The sequence below is a fragment of the Carcharodon carcharias genome, chromosome 7 (genome assembly GCF_017639515.1).
Source record: "Carcharodon carcharias isolate sCarCar2 chromosome 7, sCarCar2.pri, whole genome shotgun sequence".
NCBI classification, from domain to species: Eukaryota; Metazoa; Chordata; class Chondrichthyes; order Lamniformes; family Lamnidae; genus Carcharodon; species Carcharodon carcharias.
This window is the reverse complement of record NC_054473.1, coordinates 71,705,146-71,724,050: the sequence shown is the minus strand read 5'-3', so window position 1 is coordinate 71,724,050 and position 18,905 is coordinate 71,705,146. Positions and strand designations below refer to the sequence as shown.

At 41.1% G+C, this 18,905-nt stretch overlaps 1 protein-coding gene across 7 annotated transcripts in view; it reads left to right on the top strand.

Moving 5' to 3' along the window:
• The window catches only part of itpr1b (inositol 1,4,5-trisphosphate receptor, type 1b), a 492,964-nt gene that overhangs the window by 381,795 nt on the left and 92,264 nt on the right, over positions 1 to 18,905 (top strand). For all 7 annotated transcript variants that reach the window (XM_041191125.1, XM_041191131.1, XM_041191128.1 and 4 more), the window contains 2 exons: positions 3,433 to 3,608; positions 18,695 to 18,859. In XM_041191125.1, coding sequence (XP_041047059.1) covers positions 3,433 to 3,608; positions 18,695 to 18,859 — 341 coding nt within the window. The remainder of the gene's footprint in view (positions 1 to 3,432; positions 3,609 to 18,694; positions 18,860 to 18,905) is intronic.

Genomic DNA, 18,905 nt, shown 5'->3' with positions numbered 1-18,905 from the left:
ATATTTTATTCACAGAACATTCCTTGACTGGTCTTGATATGAATGGTTTTATTTAAATGTTTGTGGCAGGTTTTTGTATGATACAAGGAACTGAAACCCATTGGTTTTTCTTGAATATGTTCCTCTTGTCGACTGCTGTCATCAGACTTGGGGGAATTCTCTTTTCTGTGTGTGTTCCGTATCTATCTGTCCCCTCCTCCTTGAAAAAATGGACTTGAGCAGACATCCGATGTTAACATAACAGACAAAAGCCAAAAAGAACATTAAATACCCGGCCCGGATTCATGGGAAATTGTTCATTAGGTCATTGAATTAATTACCCATGACCTGTCAGGGCTTTGATGAGATTAAAGGAGGAGACATAAAGGGTGCTGTGGTTCAGCGAAAAATAGATAACAAATGAATGGACCTCCTATCAAGTCTGAATAATCCATTCGAGCATCACAGCACTTGTGCGCTTCAAGATCTGTGTTTCATAACATAGCACTCTCCAGACCTGCTTTCGCATTTTGCAGAAGAACTTACGTGGAGGCACTTTAATCTCTTTCCAAGAAGCTTCTGGCACGTCCACCTCAGTGATTCAGCTCTTTACAGTGTGCTATTGTAAATCTTTCATCATTGCTTTAGGAGAGAGAGAATAGCATGTTGCAACACTGCTCCTTCTCTTTAGTCCCAGCTCTTTGGTGGTTGCACATCTCAAACTATATATCCTACCTCTCTGCCACTGCCACACCATATGCAGAGCAGATAATCCACCCTTTAAAAGCAACCCATGTAGCATTCTATATTCAGTTCAAGAGTTTCAAAGAACATTTTAGTTCTGCTATTCACTTTGTGGTTGAGGTTTCAGACAGGTTCGCACAGTAGTGTTATATTTTGATATATGTCATGTCTAACGCGCATTTCCTATCTGTCACCTTTTAAGTGCCACATTCAGTTTTTTGTGCCACACTTTATATTTAAGAACATGGTAAGAAACAACAGCGGCCATGAGGAATGCAGATATTTTCTGGGTAGAAAATACCCGAAAGCATGGCTCTATTTTGAATGTTGTCTAATTATTTGGGTGGTGTTGTAAAGGATAAAACAGCAATTTGTATTTCTATAGCAACCTTAAAATTGTAAAACATCACAAGACAGGAACATTATCGAACAAAATTTGACACTGAGCCACACAGCGATAGGTGACCAAAAGTTTGGTCAAGGGGATAGATTTTGAGGAGCATCTTAGAGGGAGAGGGAGAGGTTTGTGGAGGGAATTCCAGAGCTTAGGCCCTAGAGGTAGAAATCACGGCCCTTAATGGTGGAGTGAAGGATATCAGGGATGAGCAAGAGGCCACAGTTGGAGGAAGGCAGAGTTTCTGGAGCAGTTTACAGAGATAGAGAGAGAGAGAGGAGGTCCGAGCAGGATATAAATGCAAGCGTGATGATTTTAAAATGGAGGGATTGCTGCAGTAGGAGCCAGTGTTGGTCAGTGAGTACAGGCATGATGGGCAAATGATGCAAGTCAGAATAAGAGTAACAGAGCTTTGCATGAACTGAAGTTTATAAAGGAAAGAAGATGTGAGGCCAGCCAGGACAGCATTGGAATATTGGGCCTAGAGATAACAAAAGCATGGTTGACATTTTCATGTCGGGGGCTGAGGCAGGGACAGAGGTGGGTAATACTACAGAGGTGGAAGTGGCCAGTCTTGGTGATAGAGAGGAGACGGGACCAGAAGTTCAATTCAAGGTCAAATAAGTTACGGAGGTTGCAAACAATGGTCAGGGCAGGTGGGAATGGAATTAGCATCTTAAGGAATGCAGTAACGGAGGCTGAAATGAGACTTGAATCTTGAAACTCGGAGGAGAGTGTGCTACCAATTGACTATTGGCTGAGATACTATGGGATCTTTGCATTCTCCTGAAAGGGCAGATGGGGCCTTGATTAAACACCTCATTTGAGAGGCCACACCTCTGACATGGCAGTTCTCCCTTAGTGCTACGATGGAGTGTCAGCCTAAACTTTTTTACTTCAGCCTACTGGAGTGGAAAATATGATAAGAACCTTTTACACCCATTTTTAAGGATGGCCACTTTTGCCAGATGCCAGAAGCTCCTACCAAAATAAATGTGGGTGAATTTAAACGAAGTGGTGCTGATAGTGTTTTGTCATGCAATGTACCTCCTATCATTATCGCTGCAAAAATGCTGGGGGTAATCTTCATACAACAGGCATCTGCCATTGCTACGTGATCAGAAATGGGGAAGAAAGTTTAAATAGCCACAGCAGGAGCCTAAAGATAGAGAGCAATAAGTGGACTGGATATCCTGATTGTTGGAATTGTGCTTCATTAGTTGAGAGGGAATTAAAGCCTATAAGTTACGAGACTTCTGAACTGCCCAACTAGTAATTGGCTGCTGCTAAACATGGGTGGGAATGATGTTCGGAGCCTGAAAAATTGTAAAGTTAAGGTAATTTCTGAAAATTTCCCCAAGGTCACCATTGATTCCAAGGAGCTGGTAGAACTCCTCCCCTGGTAGTCTCCTCCTCACCATCATGCCGTGGACGAAAACCTAAGCCAGAATGCCTGCAGCCTCTTAATCGATTTTATCAATCACACCTTAGTGACCTGAATAACAATTCAGCGCACCCATTTACTTAATGCTGATTAGAGCTTGTGGCGTCAAAAATATACAGCAGAATAATTGTGCATTGCAGGGCTCAACACTCCTGTGCTTACAAAAGTGTACTATCTGACCTGCCAAGGACAATATGACTGGAGGCACCTTTTTATCTTGTTTTAATTATTGAAAGCTGACATTATTTGCTGGGGCCCATATTCCAATAACAGTCATGATTGTTGTTCAACACTCTTGTGCCCCAAAAATTTGTTTACTTTCCTGTTTGAGTTGGGGCTGTGGGTAGGGGAGGGGGGTGGTGTTGGAATTAGGGGGCGGGCTCTTATTTTGCCGCCCAATTTCTTCTACATTATGCAGCAACTTGCTAGTGAAGTCCACTGACGAGACCCACTTCCCCTCTGATTTGATGGATGATAATAGAAATTTTGCTTTGTCTTCAATTTCTTGTTTGCTGGTAAGAATTAATGTCAGGCCTGAATGAACAGAGGTCTTTCAATCTCAATTCCTTGGCTGCCAGCGCTCTTGTATACAGAGTCTTGTAAATATGTTGCAATTGGTTCCATACTGAAGAGTGATAACAAGTTTGCTGGAGACTGGAGGGGGAGGGATATCCAAATTAACTTCAAGTGTGGATGGGAGTTTCCTGCTGCAAGTCCATAAGTTGACTTCTGTCCTCAGAAATACTGTGCACAATAGGAAATTCCTGTCCATGGGTACACAGTCCATATTTAATGATTTTCAGTGAACCTCTTGTGTGACCAGCGCAGGTGACTGGTTGTATATTGTACTAACTATTTCTTTTGTGTGTAGGTACTTTGGAGACACACCTATCAGGCCTACTGTGGACAGCAGTTTGTATATCTCTGGCTATCGTGATTGCTCTTCCTAAACCACATGGTATTCGAGCCTTGATAGCCTCTACGATTTTGCGACTTATATTCTCAGTTGGTTTAGAGCCAACCCTCTATCTGTTGGGAGCATTTAATGTGAGTATTTCGTGAAACTACAACACAAGTACAATCCAGTGCTAACCAGACTAATGGGCTCTTGGTCAGTTTTAACAGCAGAAAGCAGTGAAACTAGTTGAAGGTAGTCCTGCAGCCCCTTTATGGATGAATGCACTACCTGCCTTTCTCTCTCCTTTTAAGATGCACCTCAAAACTTACCTCTTTGATGATGCTTCTGATCACCTGTCCTAATATCTCTTCATGTGGCTCAGTGTCAGACTTTTATTAAGCACTCCTGTGAAGCACCATTGGCCGTTTTACTATGTTAAGGAGCCATATAAATGCAAGTTGCCGTTGGTGTGATAAGCCAGAAAGTCCCAGGTTTGACATTGGTCTACACGCTGTGAATGTCTGTTGGAATGCCACAATTCAGCTCCATTCCCTGGCCTAGGGAAGCTAGGAAAAGTAACTGGGGGTTCCTGCTTGTAATTTATGTCCAGTGACCCATTATTGAGAATGTGGACATATAGGTATTGTGCGAGAACAGGGCGAGGATTGACTGAGTTCAGTGGTCCAATGCCCTGCCCAATATTCCCTGTCTACACTTATACAAGAAGATTGCCATCATGGTTCTGGAGCACTACCAGTGCCCAAGAAGCCATGTCCCGACAGCAGTTAGTGCCCTTCGGAGAGAAGAGGGATGAAAAGAAAGAAAATTTAATTTGATATTCCAGTTGGAATATTGTTTATGAATTCAGGTATTATAATTCTTTGATATTTAATTTTGATTACTTGTACATTTTGAAAAGTATTTGATGCCCCAGTGTAATGAAGTGGGAAAGGATACCCACCATCTTTGATGTAGTGTGTCCCTCATTGTAACTGGACTATTGAGATGCAATGGACAAGGTAAAGACTGGAAACACTGAAGATGGATAATGTGATATTTCTGTTTGCTTAATACAAACTTAATACAAATCTCACAGAGGACTGGTAAAATAAACATAGGTTTGGTTTATTTAAAGATGTAGTACAAGATTGCTCAGCAAACATATTTACTATAAAGATTCAATAGCTATTAGCAGGATAGTACCACTGTAATTGCTTCACACCACATGCTGCTAGCTAAACTAAAAGCTCCTCTAGGCAATGTCTGCTGGTCACATGGTTTACATCCTGGCTACTTACTTGTTAGTATATTCTCTTTTAAAGTGGAACTGTCAAGTTGCCAAGTCATTTAAATCTCAAAGTCTTTTAATTTTTGGGAAAAAAACAGCCTGTTGTGGCTGCTTACAATTTCACTAGCTGTCTGTTGACACTAAGTTGGCATAGGGCTATGAAGGGCCATTGGGTTGGGTGGAGGGGCATAAGTTGGTGTTGAGGGTATGAGGGGCCATGGGATGGATAGAAAGGCATAGGTTGACATTGAGGTTGTGAGAGGCCATGGGGTGGGTAGAGGGTCATAGGTTGGCATGGGGGTAGGTGGAGCAATGGAGGGTTGGTTGGGGGCATGAGGTGGAATGAGTTGACATGGATGGGACATGGGGAGTGTGTGGGGGGTTCAGGGATAGAGGGTTGTTTTTTGTTTCTAGTTTTTATTGTAACTGGGGCGAAGACCCAGAGCACCAAGGTTTAACCAGCCTCCCTTGGCACCCGGCAGCCTCTGTAGCTGACTCCACACTGTTTCTTGGGCTGGCAGGCCCAACTCTGTTATATTTTGTGCCCCCCCCCCCCATCCATGCCCACCCTCGGAATGAAAATTTGAAGATCCAGGGCGCTTTCTCCTCAGTCAGGTTTGAAGTGTTTGGAATTTTCTCCACTCTGCACTCCTGAGATCAGAGAGAAAATTCAGCCCATTGGCTTTGTTTTGAGCCTCTACTTGGGGGGTTGGAGAAAAATGCAAGAATAACCCAGAATTGTCTGGTAAACATCACACACTGCACTGGCTCTATAAGTTCCATCCCTTTAAGGCAGCAAAGCACTGGAAAAATCTGAACGATACTGCACACTTCTGGATGTGATTTGATAATGTCCCAGACCTGGATCTACAGTAGGCCCATTTACCAGAGTGCACAGGTAATATAAATCTGTTAGCAGCAAGAACATTCACCTCTGTGCCAAAGTGAAATATATCTACTCCCATAGTAAATATGTTTAATATATTTTAAATTTAAATATAAACAAAGTTTTGGTTGTATGTAGATTCTTGTGAATGAGGGGTACTGCACCTCTACATGCAAATACCAGGTATCCCAGCCTCTTCTCACCTCATCCTCCAATGCCAGAACCTTACTCAAGGTGATCACTCCCAGCGAGGCCCCACTCTCCCCACCTTGATGCTCACCTGCATTTCCCCACACCATAAATTCATTCAATCTCTCTCTCTCACAAGTGCATGCACATTGCACACGCATATAGAATGCAACCCAAGCAGGGACTGTCAGGTCAACACATATGCAATCCACATTTGTTACGTTCAAATACAAGCACGAGGTGAACATAGTGCAAACTGGCTGTACTGATATGTAAATCAAATGAATGAAACTATCCTCATACCAAATATTGTTTGTTGGGCAGGGAAGCGACTTGCACCCAGTCCTCTGCTTATACCACTATAGCTGCTGTTCAGGGAGGTTGGTGTGACCCCTGGATGTCATAGCTGACCTGACAAATACTGATTGCAGTCCTAATTCTGGATCCTACCTCTAAACTGTTGGGAAAAGTGTCCAATCCAAAGCCATTTTAGTTCTGAGGGATAGTAACAATTTCTTAAATTCAGCTGCTTGTGATGACCAATATTCAAGCATGATTCATCTCAACAAAAACAGAATTGCCTGGAAAAACTCAGAAGGTCTGGCAGCATCGGCGGAGAAGAAAAGATTTGATAAAGAAGAGTTGATTCATCTCCATGTCATTAACAAAATGTCAGTGTTATTCGAAAACACATTTGATACAGCTAAGCAGCATAATCTTCATACAGCTGCTCCTCACGCTGCAAGTTAATGAATGGTGGCACTCACGTTAGATTTTCCTAAATATTCCGATGTATTTTGGAACAGATTTCAGGGCCTGTCGGCCATTGCATTCACTGGCCTGTGATGAAATATTAAGATCCATTTAAGTTTACTTTGTTCATCCTTCTGCAACTGAGGGGGTAACAAGTCATTCAAACTAATTTGTTTTTGAATCAATCTGGTGGGAATGCTAAACACACTACCACATGAAGTGGTTGAGCACATTCATGGATGCGCTTAAGAATCTAGAGAAGTACATGAGGGAGAAAGGAATAGATGGTTATATTGAGAAAGTAAGATGGAGGAGGCTCATGTGGAAGATAAAAATGATTGTAGACTTGGTTGACCCACGCTGGCTCTCAGTCTGGCAATGCTTTGATTTTAAAACTCTAGTCAAATCCCTCTTGTGGCCTCACCTATTGCTATCTCTGTCACGTTCTCTTGCCCTACAACCCTTCGAGGTCTCTGCACTTCTATTCCGGCTACTTGCACATCCCCACATTTTAATCGTTACAACATTTCTGCAGCGTCTTTGGCTGTCTAGAATTTAAGTTGTGGAATTCCCTCTGTAAACTCCTCCACCTCTCTATATCTCTCTCTCTCTCCAAAGGGCTTGTTTCTTTGCTGCAAATTCTGTGTCGTTTAAGTTGTACTCTGGGTCCCATTGAGTGATTAAGCTTCCCTCCCAGCTCTAGTGCAGACAGCAGATGCTCCTCTCTCCCTGATGAGTTTGTAGGACTTACTTGAGACTTTTTTGGATGGATGTAGCGCTGCCCAGAACAGGCAGTTCTGACCTTATTCCAGACATTACAGCAAAGCGATGCCAATTTTTTTTGGGGAAGGGGTGGTGTGTGGTGAGGAGGGCAAGGAGAGGATTAGAAACAGCAGTTACAAATGAATTCCAATAATCTTTAAACGACTTCCTTTACCCAACCCAGATTTTTGAAGGCATTTTCACTTTGGTTACTAAATGTGACTTGGAATCATAGAAATTGCAGTACAGAAGGAAACCATTCAACCCAACACATCTGTACTTGGCAGAGACTGTGAAGTTTCTACTGAACACTTGTGTTCTGCATTATTGGGTCTCTATTAGTAGCAATTGTATTAAATAATTTAAAAGCTGTGGAATGTTAGTAATAATTGCAAGGTGCTAAATTCAATGCACATTTTTTCAGGGCTTGAATACAAATGTATAAACATATGAATTGACAGCAGGAGTAGGCCATTCAGCCCCTCGAGCCTACTCCACCATTCAATGGCTGATCTGATTGTGGCCATAGCTGCATATTCCTGCCTACCCTCGATAACCTTTGATTCCCTTGTTAGTCAAGAATATATCTACCTCTGCCTTAAATATATGCAATGACCCTGCCTCCACTGCTTTCTGGGGAAGAGTTCCAAAGTCTCACTACCCTCTCAAAAAAGATTTCCCCACATCCCCATCTTAAATGGGAGACTCCTTATTTTTAAACTACGTCCCTTAGTTCTAATCGCTCTTTTTAGCATCCAACCTGTCAAGTCCCCACAGGATAGTATATGTTTCAGTAGGATCACCTCTCAGTCTTCAAAATTTTAATGGATAGAGGCCCAGCCTGTTCAACCTTTCCTCATAAGATAAAACCCCACCATCCAAGCTATCAGTTGAGTGAACCTTCTCTGAACTGTTTCTGATCCTTTTATATCCTTACTTAAATCAGGAGACCAAAACTGTACACAGTAGTCTAGGTGTGGTCTCACCAACTGTACAACTGTAGCAAAACACCCTTACTTTTATATTCCATTGCCCTTGCAATAACCAATATTCCACTTGCCTTTCTAATCACTTGCTGCACCTGCATACTTTGTGTGACTCATGTACCAGAACATCCAGATCCTTCTGCACTGCAGCATTCTGCAATCTCTTTCTTTTAAATAATATGCTGCTTTTCTATTCTTCCTGCCAAAGTGGACAAGTTCATATTTTCCCACATCATGCCCTATCTACCAATTTTTGCTATCCATATCCCTTTGCAGGCTCCTTATGTCCTCTTCACAATTTACTTTCCTTTCTTTGTATCATCAGAAAATTTAGCAACCATACATTTGGTCTGTTCACCCAAATCACTGAAATAAATTGTAAATAGTTGAGGCCCCAGCACTAATCCCTGTGGCACTGCACTCATCACATCTTGCCAACCTGAAAATGACCCTGTTTCCTGTAAGCTAACCAATCCTCTATCCGTACTAATAGGCTACCCCCCACATCACGAGCATTTTGCATAGCAACCTTTGTCAAATGACTTCTGGAAATCGAACTATAGCACAGCCATACATTCGCCTTTATCCATATTGCTTATTACTTCCTCAGAGAACTCCAATAAATTAGCCAAACATGATTTCCCTTTCACAAAACCATTGTGAATCTGACTGATTGCATTAAGATTTTCTAAGTGCCCTGCTATAAACCTCATTTATTAATAGATTCCAGTATTTTCCCCATGACCGATGTTAGGCTAACTGGCCTGTGGTTTCCTGCTTTCTGTCTCCCTCCTTTCTTGAATAGAGGTCACATTTGCTATTTTCCAATCTGACGGAACCTTCCCAGAATCTAAGGAATTTTGGGAAATTAAAACCAATGCATCTATATCTCAGCTGCCACAAGACCCTAGGGTAAAGTCTATCAGGACCTGGGGACTTGTCAACTTTTAGTTGAAATAATTTTCTCAGTACTCTTTCCCTGGTTTGTAATTGTTTTAAGTTCCTCCCTCCCTTTCACCTCCTTATTCACACTTTTATTCCTGGGATGTTATTTGTATCCACAACAGTGAAGACAGATGCAAAATATCTGTCCAATTCATCCGCCATTTCCTTATTTTTCATTATTTATTCCCCAGACACTCATGCCAGAGGGTCAACAGTCACTTTACTTACTGTTTTCCTTTTTAAATACCTGTAGAAACTCTTACTATTTGGTTTTATAATTCTAGCTAGTTTTCTCTCGTACTCTAATTTCTCCCTCCTTTATTAATCTTTTACTCATTCTTTGCTGTCCTTTATATTCTATCCAATCCTCTGACTTTGCACTCATCTTTGTGGAATTGTATACTTTTTCTTTCAGTTTGATTCTGTCTTTAACTTCCTTATTTAGCCACAGATGTTGTGTCCTTCCTTTTTTTCACTGGAATATATCATGGTATTCTGAAATGTCTCCTTAAATGTTTGCCACTGCATCTGTCTGATCTCTTAACTAAATTTCCCAATTCACATTAGCCAGCTCTGTAATCATTCCCTCATAATTGCCCTTATTTAAGTTTAAAACACTAATCTTAAATCCGTTCTTCTCCCCCTCAAACTGAATGTGAAATTCAACCATATTATGATCACTGCTACCTACGGGTGCCTTCACTATGAGGTCATGAATTAATTGCCAGATCTAGTATAGCCTACCCTCTGGTTGGCTCTAGAATGTGCTGCGCTAAGAAATTGACTCAAAAACAATCTATGAACTCATCATCTAGGCTACCTTTGCAATTCTGATTCATCCAAACTTTATGTAGATGATTGCTGTACCTTTCTCACAAGCTCCCACGAGCTTCGTCTTGTCTACCCTGTCCTACATTGTGGTTACAATATGGGGCCTATAAACCATCCCACAAGTGAATTCTTACATTTTATATTTTTCATCTCTACCCAAACTGATACTATATTTTGATCTCTAGAACTAAGGTCATCTCTCTCCATTGTACTGATGTCATCCTTAAATAACAGAGCTACCCCTTCATCTTTTCCTAGCTTCCTGTGCTCCCTAAGTGTCATGCACCTTTGAATATTCAGGTCCCAGTCTTTGTCATCCTGTAGCCATATTTGTACTGGCAACAGATCATACATATGTATTTCTATTTCTGCTGTCAATTCATTTGTTTCGTTACGGATGCTACCTGTTTTCAGATATAGAGCCTTTAATTCTGTTGTCTTACTATTTTTGTAACTGCTAGCCTTATCTGCTGGCATGCTCTTAAATTTGTACATTCTGTCCCTTCCTGCCATGCTCTGATTTCCATCATTTCCCTAATGCTACCTTGCCCTCTTGTCTTCTCAATTTATTACATCTTCCCAAATTTGATCCATTGCCTCCACTATTTAATTTAAAGCCTTCGGCTGCTCGGCTTCCAAACCCCTTAAAAACCCTGCAGCATAAATGTGCAGCCAAAAAGCAGTTGGCTCTAGAGGGGAAAGAAAGAATGACATTATTAGGAACAGATTGTTTGTGAATGCATTCCCTGGAGTTGTTGGATAAAATAGCTCCTGATTAGTCCATCAAGGCTTTCGCGCAGCATAAGGGTACAAGATAATGCCAGATTAAACATGGGTGACATGCGTTTTTTTAAAAAAGGTTTGTGTCAGGTCACCAGTTCAGTCACATGACACTCCTCTGACTCTCCATGTGCTCATGAATAAGTTACTGCAAAGTTGCACAACAGAGATCCCCGTCCTCCCTTTTCAAAGCTTCATAAAAGTCAAGTTAAAATTTTACAAAATGAGAGGCTAGCTTTTTTTTAAATCTTTCCCCAACTCTGGCCAAGTCAGTAAATTGAAGGCACTTTACAGCATTAAGTTTAATAGCTTCAGTTCTTAACCACTGATTCCATTTTCTCTTAGGCAGTCTTTAACCATTAACAACGTCTCTGGACCCACCTCTTGTTTTTATACTTATACCAGTATCGCCTCTTTTTGTCCCATACCATCATCACTTCTATGAATTAATCCTCCCTGTCTCCTCTCAGAAAATTTCTCCTATGTCCTAACATGCCTCCTTTTCCCTTGCTCTTTAATTATTTAAATATTTCTAACACCTTCCAGTTCTGATGAAATGCCATTGAAAGTGTAACAGTAAACTGACTTGCAGCATCCACAGTGTCTTACATTCAAAACATAAACTCGTTTCCTCTGCGCAAAAGGTTCCTGGGCTGCTTTGGGTTGCCAACCCTCCAGGACTGGAGTCTCCTAGAATTGAAGACAAATCTCCTTTGTGCAGTGCAAAAGAAAAGCCATTAGTTATGAAATATTGAAGATCTAGAAAAGACAGTCCAAGATCATCCATTCAGGTAACAGAGTGAGTGTTTTCAATCAACATGAAAAGGCGGGGCACCATGAGGATGGATGTGTCAGTTAACCAATGGCAAGAATTGGGCAGGACAGTTAGAGGCAGAAGGTAACTTGATGAAATCTCCTCGAATATGTCCAACTGAAATTGGCAACCCTAGGCCTGCTGAGTTTTCCAGCATTATCTGTTTTTATTTGAGTAAATTAAGTGACTGATCTGCTGCACAGCCATGTTAGCAACAGCCTTGTAACAGCTAATATAGTACTACCCCCACCACCACCCCACCTCCCCAACACCCCCTGCTCCTCCTGTAGTATAATGGTCTGACACATAGAGTTAACGTGGGACTGAGTACAGTACCACCCTCACAGTGATGTAAGAAAATACATGACCTGCACCTAGGGGTCAATGTAGAGTTGGACAGAAACAAGTGTAAAAGCAAGCATAGAGACAGCTAATAGCTTAGACTTTTACTGTACCTATGGATATAGTTTCTGGTAGTTAATAAATACTTACTGTTGAACTACCAAAGACTATGAATGCATGAGACCTACCGAACTATGCCCAACACTTTATGACACAGCACCCCCTACCCCCCCCAACCCCGCCAAAAGAAGTTCATACTCTCAAAGGGTACTGTGTATCAAACAATGGCATAGAAATGGAGTAAATGGAATTCAGCAAGACAATGTGCCAATCACTCAAGCTGCAGCAACACCCAATGGTCTTTCACTTACATTGGAGAAAATAAGCCGTAACCCAAGAGGTCTTGAAATCTTGAAGGCAACTGCTTTCTAGAGATTGAGAACATGCCACTCCCTGAAAATGCTGATTTTTTTTTTTTTTGCTGTCTTCTTTGGTACATTTTCCAACGTTTAGGGCTTTAATTTATTTTTGTGTAAAATTAAAGAGACATTTGCATAACTTTAAAAAATTGCTATCTGCCATTTAGAAATTAGCTTTTTTATCTTGGTTAAATTTTTATTTTTCCCCGTAGTATCATAAAATTTGTTACTAGGGGAAGTTTTGGTTAATTTTCTGTTTTCAAAAAATTGTTGAATAAGCCAGAGGATTCAGCAGAGGATTATTCTAGTGAAGGATTCAATTGAGCAAATTAGAATTGTACGCACGCACTTCCATATTTTGCCCTATACCAGCTGACAGTGCACATACACTGGGGACATGCTCGACTGAAAGTGGACTATTCTGGTCAGTAATCTTTCTTAATTCACAGTGGAGGAAAAATGAATTTTGCTTGGGTTTTCAACAGACCAATCAGACTATCACTCCCACCCCACCAAAAAAAAATGACCTCAAGTCTCCCTTCACAGAGGTATTATCCCTATCCAGCCCCGAGTTCACAGATGCACTCTTCCACTCCTTACGATTTGCATTGGCGCTCTTCCAAGAACCCTTCAAATTCACACTGGCGTTTCCCTCACCTCCCCCATTCAGTGCTGCTCCTGGCTTTTTCTCCTGTGTGCCAACTGACTGCTGAAGTCTTAGAAACAGCGAACATACATCATCCAATGTGCCTGCACAGTTTCCGTCATGGGTGACACTAGAACTGAACAATAGGCTGCAAAAACGCATGAAAACTCAACCCCACCTTCTTCTTTTCCCTTCCATACCACTAGAAGCTACTGTTAACATTGAAGCTCAATGCCATGCCTGGCTTTACACCTGACCTCAGCGGGTACTTTTTTAGTCGATTCACAGGATGTTCGTTCAGAAGATCAGCATTGATTGCCCATCTCTATACAACTGAGCAGTTTGCTCAGCCATTTCAGAAGGCAGTTAAGGGTCAATCACATTCCTGTGCATCTGGAGTTACATATAGGCTTGACCAAGCAAGAATTTCCTTCCTTAGGGACGTTATTGAGTCAAATGGGTTTTTACAACTATTTGGTAGTTTCATGGTTAACATCATTCATACTAACTTTTTACTTCAGACTTATTTTTGATTTAGTGAATTCAGATTCCCCAGCTGCCGTGGTAGGATTTGAACTCGCCTCCAGATCATTAGTCCAGATCTCTGGATTACTCAACTGGTGACAGAACCACTATGCTGCCGTACTCCTATAAATCAGGCACATTCATCATTAGCTGCCAAGACTTTTGCTAGCGCTATCAACTTCTGATGCACAGGTCTTGAGCAACTGACTGGAACCAAATTGGTCACTCACCAAAAATTTCTAAAACTATTGCCCTCATAGACCAGGTAAATATGCGAGATATGCAATTCTGAAGCAGAGGTCTTAGAAGAAGCTATTGATATCTCACTCTACGTGTCTCAGATCTCTGCATTATGCTGACACAATAATATTGACTGTGTGGCAGCAACAAACTGAAACAAATTATGGCTCCTAATATTTAATAATATAAGCAGACTATTGAAGCACTGTCAAAAGTACAGCAACAAACTGCATTTACAAGGATGTTCTTAGAATCGACTGAGCAAGCTGCTCTTTTATCTGGAAAAGTGAAGACTAAGAGGAGACTTGATGAAGGTTTTTGATGAAGGGGTTCAATAGACTGGATGTAGACAAACTGTTTGTCCTTGTGGGCTAGTCCAGATCAAGGGGACAGAAATACAAAATAACCATTATTGGATCAATTAAAAGATTTGGGAGGAATTCTTTTGCACAGAGAGTGATGCGAAAGTGGCCACTCGCCGTCATGCAGAGTGGTTGAAGCAGATAGTATTGATGTACACATCAAGTCTCTCCAATTTATGCATGATGGAGAAGGGATGAGGGATATGGGGGCAGGGAGGGAAGAAATTATTAGAGTGGGAGGAGGTTGGTGTAGAACATAAACACTGGCATGAATCTGTCGGCCAAATGGCCTGTTTCTGTTCTGTCGACATTTTCGGGGCGAAATTCTTTTGAGGCAGTGGATTGGTGTCGATTCTCTGGGGACAGGCAGCGCCATGGAGATTTCCTCATTGATTCCTGGGGCATTGATAGTCTGTGTAGCACTGCTTGAAGCACCACTGTGCAAATTAATTTTTCCCTCTCAAGTAATTTGATGTGGGGTTTATTTTACAACAATTTACATAGCACATTTAATGTAATGAAATGTCCCAGAGTGGTCAAAGAGACTTTAGGATGTATTGTGCTAGTTCTTTCAGTACAGTTTAGTTTTAACAAGCTAATGAAAACCTCTTTTAGATCATCACCAGATGACTTCCAAAGCAAAAACAGAATTACCTGGAAAAACTCAGCAGGTCTGGCAGCATCGGTGGAGAAGAAAAGAGTTGACGTTTCGAGTCCTCATGACCCTTCGACAGAACTGGTCATGAGGACTCGAAACGTCAACTCTTTTCTTCTCCACCGATGCTGCCAGACCTGCTGAGTTTTTCCAGGTAATTCTGTTTTTGTTTTGGATTTCCAGCATCCGCAGTTTTTTTGTTTTTATGACTTCCAAAGCAGTTTGATACCTGATAATCTTTCAGTGGCTGCCTTTTCAGTAATAATAAATCTCTCAAAAAGTTCCAGGATCTCAAATAAACAAAATTGCCACCTGAATTTGTTGCAAAATCCTGATTTCTTGAGGTTGCTTTCTAAAGAAAAATCTATTACTTAAATGAACTGTTGATTTCTTTTTAAGAAGTGTTAATTGTGTTCACAATCAGCATTTAGCGAAAGTAAAACATTATGCAACAACCCATGATACGCACACAGTTGCAAATTGTGAAGTAGCCAAGTTGTAATCTGTCATGAGGTTCATCTGTTTTGGAACTGTGAAGAAAACTAGACAAACTGCTTGAAATATGTGCTTCCTAATCTTTGTGTGCACTATTTTCACAGCACTGTTTTTGATTATGCTTCAGTTTGTAACATTACTGTTGTGCTGCTTTCTTAACATGTGCACTGGAACCCACTGCTATGCAAATTAAGTACAAATATACTGGGAAAGCCCAAAGTAAAGTTTCTTATTAATCATTCCTTCTGCAGTTTTGTACTCAGGATGTTGATTTGCAGAGAAGCATTCAAAAGGGTGAAGAGTTTCATGGTAGGGATTTGCAACCTAGTGTTCTCTCGGAATCCCTTCAAGTAAACAGGAAGTTAAACAAATATATGATGGGGTTGTTGTGGTTTCATTTGTTCTATTCCAGAAATCTAATTGGTGAAGGATAGACTGGAGCCAATCTTTACACACTTTTATATTTATTTACAGAGTTAGATTTTGCATCCTGTTACAGACAGGGCGAGAGAAACTACTGAAATCCCTGTAACCTTTCTTCACTGTCCATGTCCCCTTATCTAAGAAAAGATATACTGGCATTGGAGGTAGAGCAGAGAAGGTTCACTAGGGTTGATCAAGGGTAAGAAGGGATTTTCTTATGAGGAGAAGTTGGGTAGGCTGGGCCTGTACTCATTGGAGTTTAGAAGAATGAGAGGTGACCTTATTGAAAAATAAGAATTTTAGGGGACTTGACAGGGTGGATGTTGAGAGGTTGTTTCCCCTTTTGGGAGAGTCTAGGACCAGAGGGCATAATCTCAGAGTAAGGGGTCGCCCATTTAAGACAGAGATGAGGAGGGTAGTGAATCTGTGGAATTCTTTACCTCAGAGGGCTGTAGAGGTTGGGTCATTAAGTATATTCAAGGCTGAGACAGACAGATTTTTAATCAGTAAGGGAATCAAGGGTTATGGGGAAAAGACAGGAAAGTGGAGTTAAGGATTATCAGATCAACCATGGCCTAATTGAACGACTGAACAGACTCGATGGGCCGAATGGCCTTCTGCTTCTACGTCTTATGCTCTTATGTCAATAAGATTTTGAAAGGAGGATGTGTACATTTTTTATCCCAAGTGTGTGGACAATTTGAATAACCAGCAGCAAGATTTTTGAGGGTTTAAATAAGTAGGATTCTTTATTCACCCACTCACCCAAAATATCTAACGTTACGACACTCACTCACGCAAGGAAAGTACATTTGAAGAGATTAGTGCACCTTTACAGTTTATAAGCAAAAGAATAGTTCATAATTTGCACGATTGGCTCACTCTAGAAAACACTTGCTTCAAGCCTGATGAAGTAGACGTCTTCACTCCTGAAGTGTAGTCTAAGTAAGTTCAACAGTGGGGTCATGTGCTAAAGTGGTTTTCAAGATTCCCCTGAAGAGATGGACTTATGCAGGTCACAAAGTTAGTTGCTTGTCGTCTCATTACCAGGGAGGTCAGTTGGTAGTATTGGACCTGAAAAGTAACAGGCTTGGAGATCTTATGATATTGCAGCCTCTGGTTCTTAAGGCATAGATATTACTGCCCTTCCTGCTGCTGCTGTGTCTTTCTGCGGACAGCACTTAAAGGGGAGATCAACATGGCTGCCCTACCATATAGCTTCTCACAGTTCCATTTTCCAAATATTGTGTTGGACTTTGGTTGATTAGCCACAACCTGGGTTATTGTTTGAAGACATTCATTCCGAGATGGGGAGGTGGGGGTGTGAGGAGGGGTGGGTGGAGGTTGAGACAATCATTGTTTCAGAAAGACACATTCAAGTCAGGAAATGTATTTTGCATGGTCTCAGGAGATAGGTAGTTGGCACCTTAGTCTAGAATGTATTCTTTTGTCCTTTTGAGACTGTGGCAGTTTTGAATTTATAGAACGGTTGAGATGACCCTTGGCAACCATCTTCTGCAGCGAGCTTTTGTCCACTTTGAAAGAACAGTCAGTTCCAAAATATTCCACATGGAGTAAAGTTCACATTTTAAAAGTTGTGAATATGACATGACTTTACTGGGCATGAGAAAGCATACACCACCTAACACAACAACTGCAGATTTAGCCTGTGACTATTTGAGAGGTCAAGTGAATGCCCAATTAATGCCCACCACTCATGTTTAATTAAACAGAATTAATATATGACTAATATCGTATTCTTGGACTCCATTCTTTTCAGCCGGAAAATGTAATGCATTCCCCATTCTACTCCTTACAAACTTCACAACTTTTTTTCTTCTTCCTGGTGAAGCTGCCCCTCGGTTGAGTGCAGCTATGCAGGGTGCCTAACTGCATCTTGGTCCTGTCTAGCTACTGTGTATTTGCAAACCTAAACCATCTGTGTTCATAGAGTTAGATAGTCATTCAACTCAGCTGGATTCGGTCCTCATCTGACACCCAAGCAAGTCATGAGTTAGAAATCAGGAGTGGGCCCTGGCTGTGCTTACTCCTTCCTTAGGGCTGGTGGATTATTATTGTACCATTGTACCATTCAAACTGTTGGGGTCAGCGAACTTATTACAAACCAAGAATTGAGCTTGGGACTTTCTAGCTTTAATGCTAGAGGCTGTGTCAATCCCACTAGCTTGTCTTTAAAACCCAGACCACTGTCCCAATTTCTGCCAGGGCTACCACAGGACAAGCAGGACAGATTTACTGGTGCACTTCAGAGCTAGACTGGTCCGAGGCCCTGAAATATGATACCTTGCATATCGTCACTGAACATAATCCCAGAAGGTCCTTCCTCTTGTCTAAAAGTTGACGCCTCGAATTTCTTAGCAATTTTTTTTTATATCCATTGACTTATTTAAATGGGATATAGGAATTTGACACTTAATGCTGTGCCATTTTTCATTGCATAGATTAAATTCCAGGGTTGCTATTTGGGTTCAAATCTCAGAACCCACAGAATTCCTGAATATTCCTTTTAATAATAAAGTTATCACAGCCCTGTGAAAAATGAACTTGCATTTGCATGGTAATGTTGTTATTATTTGGGTTGTGTCAATTTGCATAGCCATTCAAGTTGACCCAAAACTGGCTCTGTTGGATCATTTTGATTATTCAAAGGAAGATTTCCTCCTGTCAAGGTAAGCTGTTAAAGGGTATATTAAAAACCACAGTTATCTCTATCACACTCTTCACTTCATTTTAAATGAAATGCATGGGGAAAAAAGCTTTTTATAGAAATTTGGGTCACTTGCTGTAAAGCTAATGCTTAAAATCATCATTAACCCTGAATCTGTTGACAACTAAAAAGGCTGATGAATGATTTTTTTTATGCGTCCTAACAGGTTGGCAATAAGGTAATATTCCTGACTAGTTTTGTGGGAAACCGAGGAACTTTCACTAGAGGTTACATGGCAATGGTCTTGGATGTGGAGTTTCTTTATCATCTAGCATACACACTAATATCTGTCATGGGACTTTTTGCCCATGAATTCTTCTACAGTCTGCTGGTATGTATCTGAAGAAAGTCAATTCAATTTTGCTTTAAACATTAAA